General features: G+C 44.5%; 1 protein-coding gene across 2 annotated transcripts in view; it reads right to left on the bottom strand.

The window, feature by feature from the left end:
* Window positions 1-18,865, bottom strand: part of ANKRD52 (ankyrin repeat domain 52) — a 76,384-nt gene that overhangs the window by 34,993 nt on the left and 22,526 nt on the right. For both annotated transcript variants that reach the window (XM_044421910.1, XM_044421911.1), the window contains exons 6-14: window positions 18,268-18,355; window positions 10,442-10,584; window positions 8,424-8,636; window positions 8,184-8,262; window positions 7,490-7,604; window positions 7,091-7,173; window positions 2,170-2,287; window positions 944-1,012; window positions 633-773 (exon numbers count right to left, since the gene is read on the bottom strand). In XM_044421910.1, coding sequence (XP_044277845.1) covers window positions 633-773; window positions 944-1,012; window positions 2,170-2,287; window positions 7,091-7,173; window positions 7,490-7,604; window positions 8,184-8,262; window positions 8,424-8,636; window positions 10,442-10,584; window positions 18,268-18,355 — 1,049 coding nt within the window. The remainder of the gene's footprint in view (window positions 1-632; window positions 774-943; window positions 1,013-2,169; window positions 2,288-7,090; window positions 7,174-7,489; window positions 7,605-8,183; window positions 8,263-8,423; window positions 8,637-10,441; window positions 10,585-18,267; window positions 18,356-18,865) is intronic.

The following is an 18,865-nucleotide window of genomic DNA, read 5'->3' as shown; positions in this document are numbered from 1 at the left end:
GGCCACAAGAAAAGAAAGATCATGTAACAAAGAAACCCACTTTCCAAAGAAATCCTAAACTTGGAGATCCTGTGCAGGAATAGATTACATGAGAACGTGTGTGTGAATCTGGCAATCAGAACAAGTTATAAAAACCAAGTAGTACATAGTGGATTAGGCCTATTGCCCTCATGATTCAGATGTTGCCAAGCATAATCTGAAAATAAATCTCATACAATGTACTTTAAACTATGTAGCTGATCAGCTCTCATCTCTTAGAATAAAGGGAAAGGGTCTGTAGACATTAAATTCCTTAGCCCAAGAAGGTTACATTTCAGATCTAATTGAGGGAACATTTCTAGTCCTCACTGAAAGAAAGAAAAAACTTGCAGTCTGTCCCAAAATCCAAAAGCAAAGCCATCAGGGTTTCAAACTGGCAATTTTAAGATCTAAAGTTGTCATTATTCTGGAGGTTGCATTCTAAACATTTGGGTAGGTAATGGGAGCCAAATAAAGCTTTAATCTGACTGAACCCCCATCCTCAAATTTAGCTGCTAGAAAGAATAAAGGCATTTATTGCAAGACTTTCTGATGAGAAACTTGGACTTGACTGTTGCTGTGTCATAGAAATCCCCCCCCCACATTTTTCCTACCTCCTGTAAGTGTCTGAAGCAGCAGCATAATGTAAGGGGGTGCAGCCTTTACAGTCAGCTTCATTAATACTGGCTCCGGCAGTGACAAGTGTCACTGTACACTGATAGCTGCCATTAGCGGCTGCGTAGTGCAAAGGAGTCCTGGAGGGGGAAAAAGGAGGATTAGATCTCTGTGGCTTACACTTGTATACCAAATACACGACAAGAGAGTAAATCAGGAGCAGCTCAAGCCAGTGCAGGAAATTGGGCCAAATCAGGCATTACTCAAACCAACAACTCTTCCTAACAAGGGTGAACTGTTCTAAATTTACCTTCCAAACTTATCTCTCCTCCTCAAGTCAGCTCCGCTGCTCAACAGCAAGTTAAGACATTCAACATTCCTACAGAGAAATCAAGGAAATAGAGGTTACACCTGAACAGTGCCAACTGCACATTGACGAAAGAATGACTACTTCAGAGTGCTGATTCTGCCTGAATGCACTGGGAGAGTCTTATTCAAAATGACAGCATTGGATGGGATGACAGATGTTCTCCTATTATACTTGAACTGATATGTAACTGGGGATTCTCAAGTTTTTGTACACTTTGCAAGCTCAACAGCTTCAGTTTCACTGATACAAGTTCAAAACAATGGTCGTCACTGTTGCCTGTCCACACTTTGGGGTCAGGGTTGACCTTTAATGATGATGCAGACTGAGGTCCAAGTATCAGGCAATGAAGTGGGAGGAGGAGCAACCTGTGCCGCTCCCCACCCCACCAGGATTGGAGCATCCACTGACACCACTACCCCACCAGCCACTCTCACATCATGGCATTTGCTGAGTGACAGAATGGTTGACAGGGCTTTTTGGAGTGGCTGCCCAGGCTCTGTTTCCCTTGCATTGCATGCCACCCCTCCATTTTAGTTTTGCTGCTATGAGAAACAACTGTGGTGCTGTCACCAGCTGAGCTACAAAAACCCTGCAGTGGACGAGCTAACAAAAGAGTGACAAGGGTAACAGGAAGGGGTTCTTGATGTAGCAGTGAGAAAAAAGGAAGAGGTGGAGGTGGCAAGTGCTCCCTTCTGCAGAGACACGTCTTGGGTTATGTGCGAAGAAGATGGCCTGACAGCACTCTTGCCAAGAGCAATATAGCATTGTGGGCATCTCATGAACCAAGAGAGAGAGAGAACCCATTGCTGGAGGAACTAGAAAAGATGGCTGTGCAGACATAGTATTCCTACCTGTGTTAGCAGGATCAAAGGGAAACCTCCCCTACCCATCTGAAATACATTTCATACCAACACAAAATCCCCAAATAGTTGCACTGCAGGCTGGAGACTAGGAACTTTGTTTTGATAACACTACTATTCCTGCCCTTTGACTAATGGAAATCCTCTGAACTTGGACAAATGTGTTCTCTCCCAGTTCAACAGAAGTGGCAAGACTCTTACCTTTCTTTCTTGTCCAACTAAAGGGAGCCAATAAAGACACAGGCAACAGGGACAAACATATTCAGCTCAGTCAAATAACAAAGCGGCTTAGTACTAAGCACTCACCCTCCGGAAGCAGCAGCATGGAGGCATGTTCTCCCGAGGTTATCTGGCGTATTGATATCAAAGCCTGCAGACAGCACGTGCTCATTGCTAAGTGAGGAGACGATGCTGTACAACTGACCTGTTAATTGCAAGACAGCAATTCACATACAACCATTGGGAGAGGTCATCTGGAGGTTTGAGCTGAAGTGTCACAGTACGCTGATGGCACTCAGCTCAAGCTCTCAATTACATCTGATCCAGGTGTGGCAGTTGAGATCCTAATTTGTGCAGCAGGATGGACTGGATGAGGATGAATAAACTGAAGCGTAATCTAGACAAGATGGAGGTGCGATTGGTAGAGAAAACCCTGATCCAGGGGGACACTATCTGCCCTGTCCTGGATGGCACTACACTTTTTTTTTTTTTATTATTATTATAACATTTCTATGCCGCCCCTTGCCGAAACCTCGGGGCGGCTTACAACATGATAAAATACATTGAAATACAATAGTACATAATAAATTACCATTAAACATAAAAATACAAAAAATACATTGATTTACAAATACAAAATTAAAATTATCAGTATAAAATAAAAATATAGGATGAGAAAGAGAAGGAAGAAGAAGTTGCCCAGGCCAGATCATATGTTTTAACAATTGAAATGATGTTTAAATAAAAAGGTCTTTACCTGGCGCCGAAAAACCAGTAACAACGGTGCCAGGCGGACCTCTTTGGGGAGTGAATTCCATAGGTTGGGCGCCACCGCAGAGAAAGCCCTCCTCCGGGTACTTACTCTCCTAATTTCTTTCATGGAGGGTTCCCGGAGAAGGGACTCTCCCGCAGATCTCAAAGGGCGGTCGGGCATATACGGACGTAAGCGCTCGTTCAGGTAGCCAGGACCCAAGCCGTTTAGGGCTTTGTAGGTCATAATCAACACCTTGAATTGGGCCCGGGCTTCAATGGGAAGCCAGTGAAGCTGACGGAGGACTGGAGTCATGTGAGCATAACGCCCCGTCCCCGTCAGCAACCTGGCAGCTCTATTTTGCACCAATTGAAGTGTTCGGACTGTCTTCAGGGGAAGCCCCACATAAAGCGCGTTACAGAAGTCTAGGCGGGAAGTCACCAGCGCGTGTGTCACCGTCGCCAGGCAGTCGTACTCCAGGTAGGGGCGCAGCTGATTAATCAGCTGAAGCTGAAGGAAGGCGTTCCTCGCCACCGCTGTCACCTGAGCTTCCAAAGAAAGCTCTGGGTCGAGGAGTACTCCTAAGCTGCGGACCTTATCCCTAAGAGGGAGTGTTGCACCATTCAGGACCAGGTCAAATCCACCCTCTCCGAAACCCGATCCGCCAACCAACAGGACCTCCGTCTTGTCTGGGTTGAGTTTCAGTTTATTGGCCCTCATCCATTCCCTTACCTCGGCCAAGCACCCGTTCAGCACAGCCACTGCCTCACCTGGATTAGTGGAGAACGAGAGGTAAAGCTGGGTATCATCAGCGTATTGATGATTCCGCAGCCCACACCTCCTGATGACCTCTCCCAGCGGTTTCATATAGATGTTAAATAGCAGAGGGGATAGAATGGAGCCCTGTGGTACCCCATGGCATAGCTGCCATGACGTAGAGACATGGTCCCCCAGCACTACCTTCTGGAATCGACCGTCGAGATAGGAGCGGAACCACTGCAAAGCAGTGCCTCCAACCCCCAAGCCCGCAAGTCTATCCAGAAGGATACCATGGTCGATGGTATCGAAAGCCGCCGAGAGGTCCAGAAGAACCAACAGGGATGTACTCCCCCTGTCCTTCTCCCTGCACAGGTCGTCGTACAGGGCGACCAAGGCAGATTCAGTACTGTACCCGGGTCTGAAGCCGGACTGAAAAGGATCCAGATAATCAGTTTCATCCAAGAGTGCTTGGAGTTGTCCCGCCACCACTCGCTCCAACACCTTGCCCAGAAACGGGATGTTGGCCACGGGTCTATAGTTAGTGGCCATCTCTGGATCCAGTGACGCTTTCTTCAGGACCGGTCGTATTACCGCCTCCTTTAAAGGGGCAGGCACTCGACCCTCCCTCAGAGAAGCGTTAACCACTTCCAAGATCCAGGTCCCAATCCCGTGCTTGGAGTTATTTATTAACCAAGACGGGCAAGGATCCAATAGGCAAGTGGTGGGACGTACTCTTCCAAGCACCTTGTCCACATCATTGGGCCGCAATAATTGAAATTCCTCCAATAATTTTGGACCAGACGGTGGCATTGGCGACTCCTCAGAGACCTCTGATTCATTAGTGGAGTCCAGCTCGTGACGAATCTGAGCGATTTTCTCCCTGAAATGCCTGGCAAAGTCGTCACAGCGGGCCTTTGAGGGTGGCATCGGATCTTCCTTAGGACCCAGGCGAACCAGGCCTTGCACCACTCGAAAAAGCTCCGCTGGACGGCATTGTGAGGAGGCAATGGAAGCGGAAAAAAACTTCTTTTTCGCCGCCTTCACCGCCACAGCATAGGCCCGATAGTGGGCTCTCAAGTGTGTTCGGTCAGATTCATCCCGTGATTTCCTCCACCTACGCTCTAGCCGTCTCCCAACTCGCTTCATCGCCCGCAATTCAGGTGTATACCAAGGGGAAGAGCGGACTCTGCCCGGTGGGAGAGGACGCTTAGGAGCGATCGTGTCCACAGCCCTGGTCATCTCTCCGTTCCACAGTTCGACCAGAGCCTCGACAGGAGCACCAGTCTTGTCAGCCGGAAACTCCCCCAGGGCCTTCAGGAATCCATCCGGATCAATCCGGCTCCGGGGGCGGGCCCATACAATCGGGTCCGCACTCTTATAGAGGGAGAGGCCGCTCTCGAGCACAAACCTCACCAGGAGGTGATCTGACCATGACAGGGGAGTCAAACATAAGTTCTTCACCCTCAGGTCATCCTCTACCTGCCCCGTCGTGAACTTCCCCTTAAGGACACTTCCCCTTAAGGACAGAGTGAAGACCCTGGGGGTGCTTCTGGACCCAGAATTGTCCCTGGGGTCTCAGGTAGCATCTGTGGCCAGGAGCACTTTCCATCAACTTCAGCTGATTTATCACCTATGTCCCCATCTGGACAGGCCAAACCTAGCAATGGTAATCAATGTGCTGGTAACTTCAAGTTTAGATTACTGCAATGTGCTCTATGCGGGGCTGCCATGTAAAATGGTCTGGAAACTTCAGTTGCTACAGAATAGGGCAGTTTGCCTGACAGGGACAAGTAGACATGAACATATTACCCTGGTGCTAGATCATCTGCACTGGCTACCAACTTAAGTCTGGGCTTGCTTTAAGGTGCTTAGACTAATGTATAATGTCCCAAATGGCTTAGGGTCTGGATATCTAAAGAAGTGTCTTCTCCCATATACCCCTAACCAGATCCTCGGATCATCTATGGAGCTCCTCCTGTGAGCAGCCCCTGAAGAGGGTGGCTGCAAGGGGAGGGCCTTCTCAGTTGTGGTTCCCTGCCTGTGAAATCAGCTCCCCAGGGAAATATACCTGGCACCAAGGTTATACATGTTCTGGTGCCAGGTTAAAACTCTTTTATTTTCCTGCCATTTTAATTGCTGATCATCAGGTTTTATATTGGCTTTTAAATTGTTTGGTACATGTGGAATAGTTGTTATGTATTTTACTGTGTTGCGGTATATGCCAGCTGAATTTTATCGCCATAGATATATCTTATGGCAGGCAAGTCTGTTTTAAACTGTTTTAACTGTTGTATTTGGTATATTTTAATCACATTTTGTAAACCGTTCTGAAAGTATTTGCTAATCCAAGTGTTTATAAATGCTTTAAATAAATACATACATAAATGTGGAAATGGACAAGACTATTAGTTCACCATGATTCTATGGAGTGGCTGATATTTGAGATGGAATTCAAATATTCCTGAGAATCTCAAGAAGTCTTTTCACACATATACAAAATATGTGTTGCCAGCCCTCATTGTTACGGAGACATTTCTGCAGATATTCAGTCAGTATGTGATGTCATGATGGTTAATAAGCCATGATTACTTGTTAACCATGCTACACATGCTGATCATTAATTGGCCTGATTTACAAAATTACCCTTGCCAAGTGCAACTTCTTCTGTTGTCTGAATCCAGTGAGGGTGGCTTGTTGGGGTGGTTAACAAACCACCCCACAATCCTTCAACAGGTGATAGATTCTGTGTGGTTTCTTTAACTACCCCAGCAAGAGGTTCAGACAGGTTCAGACAATATAGGAAGCCAGAGCAGGAGGCCTGAATTGGTAACTGGGTGCCTCTGGGGTGTAGTGACCATGTGAACCAGGTCAACAGCTGAAAGTTCAAGTGTTCAAGTCAATGGGCCTTCTGTGCCATATTACCTGCCAAACAGTATGAACACTTCATGCTCCTCATTTATTCATATCTCCTACCATATTGTTCTTACCAATCAGTACATCAGTTCTAGAAAACCCCAAATATTTAAGGTAAAACTAAGACTGTAAACTGGGCAAATCAATAAATTGCGAAAGCTTGCATTAACTTTTTCTAAGCTAGAATATGTGTTTTTTAATACAAGAAATCACCTGTGAGGAAAACAGACAGATGGGGCAGAAATCTTTCCGCACAAAGAACATTCCTGAAAATTGGCAAGAAAGTACATCTCCAGCTTCAAGATGAAAAACTTCTAAGTATATTGTATATGTATTCTTTTTTTTCTTTTTCAACATGTTTTCTGGTTTGCCTATTGCTCTGAAATAGAGGAAAATATTGAGGGGAAGGGATCCCAACTATCTTTTCTTAGGCTTTCTATGGCAAGTTACTGCCAACTGTTAAAAAATGCAACCAAATTCACCTATCTGTATTACTTGCTTTGAATTCAGGCACATGCACAGAAAAGGTTGGTTCCTTATAAACCCAACTGCAAAAGAACAAGAAAAGGTGTGCTAGCCACATACCTGAGGAAAGTAGCTTACGACAACAGTCTGAGAATCCAAAGAGAACAGCTAAGTGCAAGGGGAACATGTCATGGATCCCACGCCTAACATAACAAAAGAGAAAAGCATGCATCAAGAACCTCTCAAACATACGGCACAGAAAACCAGGGCAGGAAAAACATGGCCAATTTCCTACATGGGTGGCACAATTATCCCATTTACTTCTTTTCTTTCCTCAGCAGGAAAGGTTTAGCACCTTAAATTGTGCATTTGCACTAATGTAGGTTGGTTGCTACTTCACTGAAAAGGATGAAAACATCACTCACCCATCCCAGTTGTGTGTACAAAAAGAGTGGAGTGTGGTAACTGAGACTTAATTATGCATCCTGAGAGATGCCACTGTAACAGAAACGTCCTCACCTTGCAGTATCAGCACCATTCGTCATCAAAGTACTAATTAGCAGCTCATGGCCGTATCTAGCAGCAACGTGGAGGGGGGTATTGCCATATTTGTCAGCGCAGTCAATCTCACTGCCTGCAAAGCAAACACGATCATTCTTTACTCGAGTCTTTAAACTGACCAGAAGCAACAGGCAACTTTGCTAAGTGATAAGAATGCACTAGACAGAACTATGAATGATTCCCATGTTCTTCTGTTCTGCTTTTAATTTCTTTGGTGCTTTTGATGAAGTCCCACCTTGGTGCTTTGCTTTCAGAACCACAGGGAGGTGAATTAACACTGGACCAAAAGAATCACCAAGTGATTCTTTTGTGGTTCATGCAACAGTACTCCAAAACATGACTGTGGGCTTTAAGGAGTTAAATCTGCTTTGTACTGAATAAAACAAAACCCCTTTACACAGTAAGTGGGATTTTCTTTTTACCATAGAACTCAACGTAAGAAGAGAGTTCACTTGCTTAAAATAAATATACAGGATTTAACAGATACGTGTGAATTAAAGTACACTGCTATGTCTAAAGTGTTTATACTTACTAGATTGTTCCATGGATTAAAAAAAAAACCTTCAAGGAAAAGTGGAAGAATTCTGCCAGGAAGGAACACTGTAAAATGTAAACACTGAGCAACGGCTTTAGAGGACAGTGGACAGCTTACCATTTTGTATGAGAATCTGAGAGCGTGTAAACCGTCCATGAATGGCTGCCATGTGCAAAGGACTCTTCCCTTCTTTACTCTGCAAACATCAAAGCAAATTAGTCAATAGGCATTTCCTGCTACCTAGGATATGAACTCGCCTTTAAGTGTATCATAAAAGTATGTAGCTTTTAAATGTATACAGTAGCTTTCATTTTCACCTGCTTCACTGCTGACTGAATGCAGTTCAGCTGCTCATACCTGAAAGTTCACGTCAGCTCCATTATTAACAAGAAGTTCCAGGCACAGGGCTCCGTTGGTGGAGACGGCAGCAAAGTGCAGGGGGGTGAAGCCCTTCTCATTGGGCTGATTGACATTGGCGCCATAGTTGACCAGTTCATTGGCCACGGCATCCTGACCCATGTAACAGGCAATGTGAAGTGCAGTGTTGCCAAAGGAATTTGGTTCATCAATCTGTAAGAACAAGCAGCGGGAGACAGTGTTTGAATGTGCTATATCTGGTACTGTGTAGAAGGCTTGGCCACAGAGGGAAGCAGCAACTCCAGGACTGTGCTGACTCCACAGATTATCCTTCAAATACTGTCACCCGATGATACAACCTGTTGTGCGTGTCAATGTTCCCCCAGTAAATGCTCAGTCTATTGAATTTTTATTAATGTGATGTTATTTATTCCTTATCTTTCAGGTAGCAAACCCTCACCAAGGTAGACTAAAAAAGGTAGACTACAAGAATAGGATCCAATGTTGGGTGAGCATACATTTGCTCATACAACAGGACTTTCCCCTCTTTTCTTCCCCTCTGCAGCTAGCCAAAAATCTATTCTGGAGTAACTCTGAACACTAGAGCAGGTTTTGAGGATGTGTGCAGCATGGGGGAAGGAATTGCCTTTCTCCCAATTATATTAACAGAAGCAGTTCTCTGCATAAAAACATCCCTGAAGATTAAAAACAGGCTGTGATGAGTTAAAAAAAACAGCAGGTACAGCATGAAACTGGCACAAAACCATGAAGTTCAATTTAAGTTAGGTGGAATGTGTATGCGTGCATACACACTGTTCCCCGCTTAATGCACTAGCGGGGAAAGAATCTTGTAAGATTTAAAAGCCTCAAATAAAGTAAGTCCATGTTTCATGCCTGCCCCCACAAAGTCTTCTCCATCAACTGAAGACAGATTGATTCTAACAACTATGCTACTCCTGCTTTTTTGTTTTGCTTTTAAACTCAAGACTGAATTTAATGTCTTTTTTAATTTTGGAGTGTTCTCTTTTTAAAACCTTATTTTTCTACCAGGAAACGGACATTTTGGTATTCCCAGTGTGATCAGTACCATCTCAGAGAAACCATTCTAGCAACCTTGGATTAAGCTTGTCCAGTATTAAGATAATTAAGACTACAAGTCTGTACTCATGCATGTACATATGAAATCAGTGGGAACCCGCTTCTGAGTACATACAGAATTGTACTGTAAAAGCCCCTTAGTCTGTGCTGATACTCCTTCAAAAGGATGCCACACACTTTCCACCTGTAGCTAGCACATTGTATTTTACTAGTTTCTGGCACTGGCCTAAATTGTACCCCATGCAGGAACATACCAACCATATCTGCCCATATATGTAGGGCAATACTATTTTCTTTCTCTATTATAAAATCCAACAAATTCATTAGCAGATATTGAGCTCTAAAATTCCAGGGACTGAGGGAGTTAGATGCCCAAAATGCATTGTAAAAAAAAAAGAGAGAGAACTGAGACCATTCATAGGTAAATAAATTTGTTCCCTAGGAAGCTGGATTCCTAAATATTGAGAGGGGCCTGTCTGTACCTTTTGCTCTTCAACTCTACTTAAAACACCTCTCTCAGCATAAAGATACCTATTTCCCATTGGCAAGCCTTAGGGGATACAATACCACTTGCCAGGTGGTAAAATTGTATCCACATCCACCTGCCCAGCCACAATCAGTATCCTTGTGCAATTACTTCTGAAATATATTTTTAAACACGTGCCTCTCAAATGTGAGCAGCCTCCCAAGGTATGCAGCTGGCATAATGAATTGAGCAGCTACATCCATGTATTTCTAAGCTGAAGACACATGTGACAAAACAGTTTCCAAATGCTGCATTTCTTCAGAAAGTCTGAAGTTAAGTCTGTGCACATCGAAGCTACAGGCAAGGAAGTGTATGCCCAAAAGAAATGCAGTCAGAATAAACAAGCTGAGCCACACTGTAGTGTTCACCGAATTGGGGCCACCACAGAACTTGCCTCAACTCCAAGCCTCAGCAAGTGTTTCACAATTTCAATCTGGCCGCTGGCAGCAGCTGTGTGCAGCAGTGTATAACCCTTCTTGTCTTTGCACGTAACATCAGCTCCTCGGGCCACAAGCAGCTTCAAGACTTCCAAATGCCCTGGAAGGGAACAAGGAACACACAGAAAAATAAAACATTTTTTTTAAAGACTAACATTTCCCATAGAGCTCTGCTTCTACAGCAAGGGCCAGACTTGGAATTGATCCCAAATGTTGCTCAAACCATTTCACTGAACTGACACCACACAGAGATTATATAGTAATTTTGGCAAGATTCTGCTTCTTCATCTTGATGGAGGCTGAGGCGGATGTAACTTTACTGTATCACTTAACTGTGGTTAGGAGAGTAGTAGCAATCCATAAAATTGACTCTGTTCCCTGGACTCTGTACTGAGCATGAATTCCTACTAACTTGCTAAGTGCAGCCTGGCATTGTGAACTGGCCTGAATACCTAGTTAACTTTTGCTATAGCAACTTCCATTTTCTTAGGCACAGGGAAACAATCAAGCAGGCCTGGGCCATTTGGGAAATAACCTGAACCTATGATTTAGGAGTTAGGTGTATGAAATTGGGCTTGCACGCTTTGCCCTTCCTTCTCCCATGTTGTGGCCAAACAGAGGAGAGAAGAGGCTTTTGCTTCCCCTTTTCAAACCTGCAAGAGTTCTCCCAAGAACAAACATAGCAGAAGAACTTAGGTTAATTTAAAAATGAAAGAGTGTGCTTCAGTTTTCCTCCTTGCAGAGGAGGAAAGAACAGGAGAGTTTATCAGCTTACAGCTTATGCAGACAATACTAAACCACAATTCTACATTATATGCAGACCATCCCAAGCAACAAGGAACTACAGACTTCCCAATGGAAAAGTGGGTCAACTCACCCCAAAACAGTTGCAAGAAGTACACACACCTGTTATTGTCCTCTCTACTTAATTATTTTTGTTAATTTTTCTTACCTTATGACAACTCTTGCATGAATTGTAAAAATAGAATTGTAAATACAGTCTGACACACCAAATATGTTTCTATGGGAAATGGGTTGTTACAAGAGAACGAGTATAGGTTTATTTAGGTTTCATTATACATTGCCCTTTTACCTCCGAATCCAGGAGCTGGTAGAGCCCTCACATACAGAGTGAATAAACATGTGGCCCCATAAAATAAGACTGCAGAACATCTACTGTATAATATGACAGGGATGCATGCAAAATTCACTCTGCCAAGTTTTCTTAAAAATGGATTTATAAAATTTGAACCTACCAGATCTAAATGTGGACCTCAATGCAATTTGCAAGTAGAAATCCACACTTTTTTGAGCTTGTGATGTTTTTCACAAAGCAAAAATAATGTCTGGCAACAAACATACCAAAAAAATGTGTACATTTCTAAAATTTGCAGAAAACGCTTTAGTCAGTAGGCCCATGCACTGAAAAATACATGCTGAAATATGTACACCAAATATGTATACATCAACTTAGTATGTATTTCTGTACTGATTTTTTTAAAAAAATCTCAGGCTTCTGTGGAAAGAGGATGAAATAAGCTTAACCTCAAAAAAATGACACTCTCAGCAAGACCAAGACTGACAAATGCATCCACCACTAGTGTACAATTTAGCCAAAATAATCAGCCAATTTAATCACTCCAGTCACTTTATGGGGCTGTTTGCACATAACAGCATAGAAGCATGGATGAATTAATTCCACAACATTTTGAATGTTCAACCCTAATTGGACCAATTGAGGGGTGCTACATGATGTCCAAGCTCTGAATGTTGCCATTGTTTGGGTTTAGTGAGCTCTTGGAGGGACGATGACTTGAGGCTGGCCAGCTCATAGGCCAAGGAGATTGTGTTTGTGACCCAGGTTGCTAGTCTCTGGGCAGAGAGCAGTTCTCCCTTGTTCCTTCCACCCTAGCATACAAAGAGTTTGGTGACCGGCAGAAGAATTCTGTTCTGCAGCATTAAAACATGAGCGCCTTCAAACATCCAGGAGTGCAGGATGGATTCCATGGGAGTGGAGGAGACAGTGAAGAAGTCTGGGAGGATAATGTCCTGGATGAGGTGGAATGCCTATTATGACCTTGAAAAGGAAGATCAGGTCCAGCAGAAGTACTGAGTTGTCCCTGGAGAAGCTAAGGTGGTAGGTGTTACGTAGAGAACACATAGTCACTGGTGCATCAAGCTTATGTGATGGCCACAAGGCAGGCAACTTTCCATGAGGGGAGGTGGAGGTCAACTGTAGCTAGAGGTTCAAATGGTTTCTTGGTGAGTGCCTGTAGTACCACAGAAAGGCTTCATGCTGGTGCACAGGGATAGGTAAGTGCGACTAGCTTTTAAAGGCCTCTCAGGAAATAGTGGGACAGAGGGTGTGGGAAGACTGGGAATCCTTGGATTGGGGTGTGGAAATACTTGGATAGAGAAAGGTTTTAGCCCTATTTGCAAGTTCATGTGTAGGAAGCAGAGAATGTGGTTGACAGTGGCCTCCTGTGGGTCAAGGTCTTTGAAGGTCTTCAAAAGTAGAGAAGGCGCTCCATTTAGTTAGGCAAGATTTTCTTGTTGATGGCTTAATGGCTGCATTGCGAATGGTTCCAATGCCCTGACGTAGTGTTGGACAAGGGGGCTATGGTGTGTTGCACCAAACTGTGAGGTGTAGGGTACTGGCTGGTAGTCCTGGCGACCTTCCTCTCAGTACTGAGAGGTGCCGTTGTCTCCTTGGGACGATCTAGAGTCCCTATGGTACCAAGGTGAGGCTAGTGACTATCCCATTCCAGCAACAGGGAGTGAGATCTCTCGGAGCCTTTGCATTTGGGGGGGGGGGGATGTTGCTGTCAGGGAGGTGCACATGGATTGCCATGATGCTGATGCCTTGGAGGGTGGACAGGCTGGAGACCTGGGAGGGGTGTCCCCCACTCAGGTATTGAAGTTGCCAGGTCAGGTTCTTCCACTGATATTGAGGGCTCCAGCAGCTCCAGGCAATATCTCAGGGTCAAGGATTGGTGAGGGTTTGCTTGGCACTCATACTTTTCCTTAGCATTTACGCCATCTTTTTGGCACATTTGGCCCTCTTCCTGGCCATGCAGTCTTCCAGTAATAGGCTGGGCATTTGTGGGGTGGTCTTCATCAAGGCTTTTACTATAGTCAATGAGGGCCTGCATAGTGTTGCCATAGTCACGTTGGATATCCAATCAAGTCATGTTTGCATGGTGGATTTGGCAGCTTGCAGGGCCTGCTCCAGAATTCAGCCTTTAGTCAATTTGCCCTATTTTTCCAGGCCTGCTTTGTGAAGGCCTGACAGTGTGGGCAGGCATCCACCACATGTCTCTCACCCAAGCAGAAGAGGCAGCAGGAGTGCCCATCCACTGGTGTGGGTGGGGGGAGGCTTACTCCTGAAGCAGGACACATTTTCTAAAGGGTACCTATGAGGCCATTGCAGGAGATGGGAAAATGAAAGACAGAGGAAGGAATAGGGTTTTGACATGGAGGAGGAGAAGATGGGGGAAAGAGAGGGGAAGGGGGAGTTTCACTAAGGAATCTAGATGGTATAAAGCAGAAAGAAGAGAAAATGGTAGAGATATAGGTAGTAAAGAATGGAGATACTCAAATTTGTAAAGAGAGAAGTGCTTCCTGATCTAGGCATGAAGGAAGTCAAATAGAAACTAAGGGAATGGGTGGGAGCCCCTCCCATGTACACCACGAACAGGTAGGAGAGGGGCTCCCACCCAAATATGCACTTAGCTATAGAATCCTTCCAACAACAGGCTCCGTGCAGGCATAGAGCCCATACATGTGATGCACAGAGACCACAAAGAACATGGAAGCATGAAATAAGTCTTTGAGTGAATAGCTGAGTGGTTAACATAAAGGAAATGAGAAGCCAAGAGAATCTATAGATTTACTTCAGATGTTACTCTATTTGAGAAACCTGTAGCCCTGGAATATCACAAAATGAAAACACAGGTCCAAGGTCAGATGTGAGGATAAATCAAGCACTCTTATGAACACAAATCACTTCGAAGCAATATGTGGAAATGTCAAATGCAGCACATTTTAGATAAGAAAATGACCATGGGGATGGAAACTGAAGCTTTGATACTTTAGTATCCCTTGTTAAATATGATTGCAAACAAGCCAGCTACCTGCTGATATAGAATAAAATAAAAATACATTTTCACAGAATGGCCTCTTCATACATAAGAAAACTTCCAGTACTGAACTAAATTTCATGAGAGAATTGCTTAAATACTCTATAATGTTTGCCACATGCAATGAACACACACATATATTTTGTGGCATGTATATGTAATAAGAAGTCACAAACACAGTGTGCAAAGAAGGGGAGTGTCATGTGCAAGCTTTGGACATGGAATAAAATCATTTATTGGATTAGTAAAATCCCCTTTGTGGAACTAGCTTTCTTGTTTGAAATATAATCTTCCATGATATAACTCCCATTCCTAGGAGGATTTCTCAAGGTTCATCCAGTTTCAAGCAACACCACTAAACATGATCCTTACTTTAAAATGTCTGGAAATATGAAGCAACCTAATCCCAACCTTGACAGTTGGTTTGACAGTACCTCAGTAATTGCTGGGACCAAGAGGGATGGTGGGCTTGGGCGACCACTCCTACAGGACACTAGCCCCGTCACAGGTGCTGATTCGGATGTGGAGGAGGAGGAACGTCTCCGTGAGACGGGGGGGCATGGGTTGGCTCAAGGTCCTGGGACGCAACAGGAGGCGGCGGCTTGCTCATGGACAGGCACCTCGCTGCACCAGACCGTACATGGGAATGGCCCAGACGTGCAGCCGGGGGAGGGGCCCCTGGGGATGGGGAATTCCCAGCCCCAGCCCAGCCCCCCCCGCCCCACCCCACCCCACCCCACCCCACCCCACGGCAAGCTGTCAGCAGAGGCGAGAGGCCCAAGCAGATCAGCAGCACGGAGAGGAGGTGCACTTGCCTACAGAGAGACCTTCCTGAAGGGTCCGGATGCAGACATGTTCATAAGGAGAGTTGCTGGTGGCAACTGCTAGATTGGGTTCAGCAGAACACTCTATACATGCTCAGAGATCTGTTCTGGGTGATTAGCATTGGAAACGATAAAGTACATTTGCAAGGAAATGAACTGTGGCTGGTGTTTCTTCAAAGGAGGAACCTCAGCTTACAACAGTAATGTATACTTTAACAATGGCTCTCTGAAGTCTTAGGCTGGCGATTTTACTAGCTCTGTTCCCTCAGATATTTTAAGGGTACAATCCTGTGCATGTCTAGACAGAAAAAAATCTCTACCACGCCCAGCTTTCCTCAGTCTGCCATTCTGGCTGGGGTATGCTAAGAGTTGTAGGATCTCCTTCTATCAAAAATACATAGGACTGTGCCTTAACTGAAGATGTCAAAGATTGAGTCTGGGGTGCTTTTGCACACAAGGGATGTGCACAGCCTATCAGTGATGGCCCTAAAAGTGAACTGTGTACCATTAGGGGGAAACTCTTTACTTTCTTTGAAGGCTAACTTCAAAAGCAAACATACTGCATGGGATTTATGGTTTATCCTATCCTGACCATTCAAAATCATGAAAAGACAGAAAATGGAAGTTATTTAAATAGCTAGCATACTTCCTCTAAGAAAAATTACAGCTTATCCCTCACCCAATTCTCTCTTCTCAGCTGCAGTGCAAAAGAAACTAATGAGATATTAATGGCTGTAGATAGAATGATAGCAGCTGTTGATGTATCTTAATGACTGCTTGTGTGATTAGCTTCCCTCTGGGTAGGTGGGGGTTACATAATTCATAAGTGAATGCAGACGGGAACCATGAGCAGTGAAAACAGGAGTGCTTTAACTGGAATAATCATTCCACTAAATGAATTGTTCTATGGGATGTGGGGTGGAGTTGTTTAGAATTGGAAGGTGGAGTGCTTAAGTAGCAGATTCCATAATAGAAGTACTATCACTACAATAACAGTAAGATGACTGTCGCTGCTGCCACCAGCAACAACCCTAACACGCCGAAACAACCTAAGCCCTCGCTGATGCAAGCACCTTTGCAGGCAATCCCTAAGTGGCAGATACAAATTGGCACACAGTTATTTCATTTATCTTTCAGACTAACACAGGGAGAACTCACCTCATCAACAGCAGTTGGATGCAGCAGCTGCTTCCTTCTTGAGCCTCATTTGTGGGCCAACAGCCACTAGCTACCTCTGGCCTGGTCTTACTTACTAGGCCAGTCATGCTGTGCAGCCACCACAAAGTCATGAGTGGGGCAACTCCCAACACATTCTCCGTAGCATTTTTAGTACTTGATATGATTCACAGATACACCAGTAATCCTTGCAACAATCATGGGGGCAAGTCAGAATGCAAAGAACACAAACCTTCAAATCTACCAGATCAGATATTGCACATACCATCCATTTCCTTCCTGGTGGCACCCTCTGACTCTTCCCTCACTGATTTTGTGGGACATTTTGTATTTTGGACACAACCAGAGAGAGGAGGCAGGAAATGGAACTAGGCATAGAACAGGTGCAACAGGCCACTACCGCCCATCATCTTAGCCCCACCTGACATCAGCACTCAGGTGCCCCGATCTCTTGGCAGGGTCTAGGTCCAGAATAGACTGCTGTGAAAGTTCATTTTGGATTGGTGATAGAAGCATTCAAATAAAGGGGGTATCTCTTTTCACTGCCCAGGAACATAGGGATCACGTGGTTAGTGAAGGAAGTCTGGTTCCTTTAACTCTGTCTCCATTTTCCAAATACAGTCAAGCTCAAGACAGAAGAGCCTTAAGAGGGCAAAGCAGCAGAGCAAGGAAAACCACAGTCACCCTTCTGGAGGACAAGACAACAACCTAGAGTGAACAAAGCAAACTAACTTAATGGGGGGGGGGGGAGTCAGCCATTTTGTGGGGCAGAGCTGGATGCCTCTGGCACATCAACTCAAAAACGGACTTCCCTGCTAAGTAGGCAGCACAGCATTCTTTAGTTGGTGTGAGGTGCCATCCAAATGAGCAGGATGTGCACAAACCAAGCCTTGCTCTCCTCTCAGTGGCTGACTTAAAGTAGGAGAGACCACAGTCTGTAGAACCCATCTCCCCGAAGCCAGCTCTGCAGACATGAGTATGAGTGGTCTATAGTGACAGGAGAAGGTGTTCCAACAGCCCCATCATCAGTCGGCAGACCTCCACAAAGAGGGTTTAGGTGGAGAAGGCTGCCAAGTTAACTACAGGTCGTACGGAATGAGTGGCAATGCAGTTGGGCCTTGAGATATACTGAGTCATATGTTGCAGTGCTACTGCATAAACCATCCAGTAATGCTTTTCTTGGTGCTTTCTGCTCTAAAGGTTAGGGATATGGGGATGAATAATGCAAACACTGAATCAGTACGCTTAAGTTCTTTTGTTATATAGATCTACGTGTGTGAAAGACATCATCATTGGCCTGAAAAGGGGGCCAGAAAAAGAGTAACTGAGGTCTTTGAAATTGCAAAGATGGTCAGGCTCCCAGTACTGCCTTCATCAAAGGCAGGAAAGGAAAATGGACACAGAGCTAACGGAGAAAGGATTCTTTAAAAGAGCATGATATACATGACCCTGCCTTCTAGGTCAGGAAGAAGAAATGACCCACTCATTTGCATACCTTTGTCACACCAACAGGAAGATATTCTATAATTTTATATGCAACTCCCCCTCAGATGTCTGCATATATTAACATAATGAGAGAGAGAGAGAGAGAGAGAAAGAGAGAAAGAGAAATCAGAATATCTGAAAAAGTATGGAAAAACATACCAAGGAAGGCTGCCCAATGTATTGGCTGTCTCTCCTTCTTGTCGCATGTGCTCAGATTGGCCCCTTTATTTAAGAGCAGGTTTATCATCTAGAAAGACACGCAGAAGAAAGGGACACAAAGTGAAAAACAAATGTTATAATGAAGCCAAATCACAAGCCAATTTACTTGGTGCTCCATGGCCTCTAAAGTGTTGCAGAATCAACACCTTTCTCCTTGGGATGCAGCAACTCATGTTATGTATGTCCACACAAGTCTTAGGTTTGACAGGAACACTAAGAAACAAAGGAGAAGAGAAGCAACATGGGGAAGTTTCTGGTAACTCCCCAAAAGCCATCCTTAAATGCAAAAGAGAAAAATGTCCTTCACAGTATATCAAGTTCCACTTTTCAGTAAGGCATGCAACAGATGGCAAATTAAGCCTGTGGAAGTTAGGATACATTTTCTCATCAAAAAGGTTAGGGTTCTGAGATTCCGAAGAAATTAAATAAAAGTAAAATTAAATAAACATCTATAGCTGGATTAAAATAGGCACATTCTGACATTTTGCATACAATATACTTAATTTACACCATTTGCATGGTACTTGGGATCCTGGGG

Source organism: Varanus komodoensis, unplaced genomic scaffold, assembly GCF_004798865.1.
Source record: "Varanus komodoensis strain SLA01 unplaced genomic scaffold, ASM479886v1 scaffold12, whole genome shotgun sequence".
NCBI classification, from domain to species: Eukaryota; Metazoa; Chordata; class Lepidosauria; order Squamata; family Varanidae; genus Varanus; species Varanus komodoensis.
The sequence above is the reverse complement of the archived record's forward strand: the minus strand, read 5'-3'. Positions and strand labels throughout refer to the sequence as shown.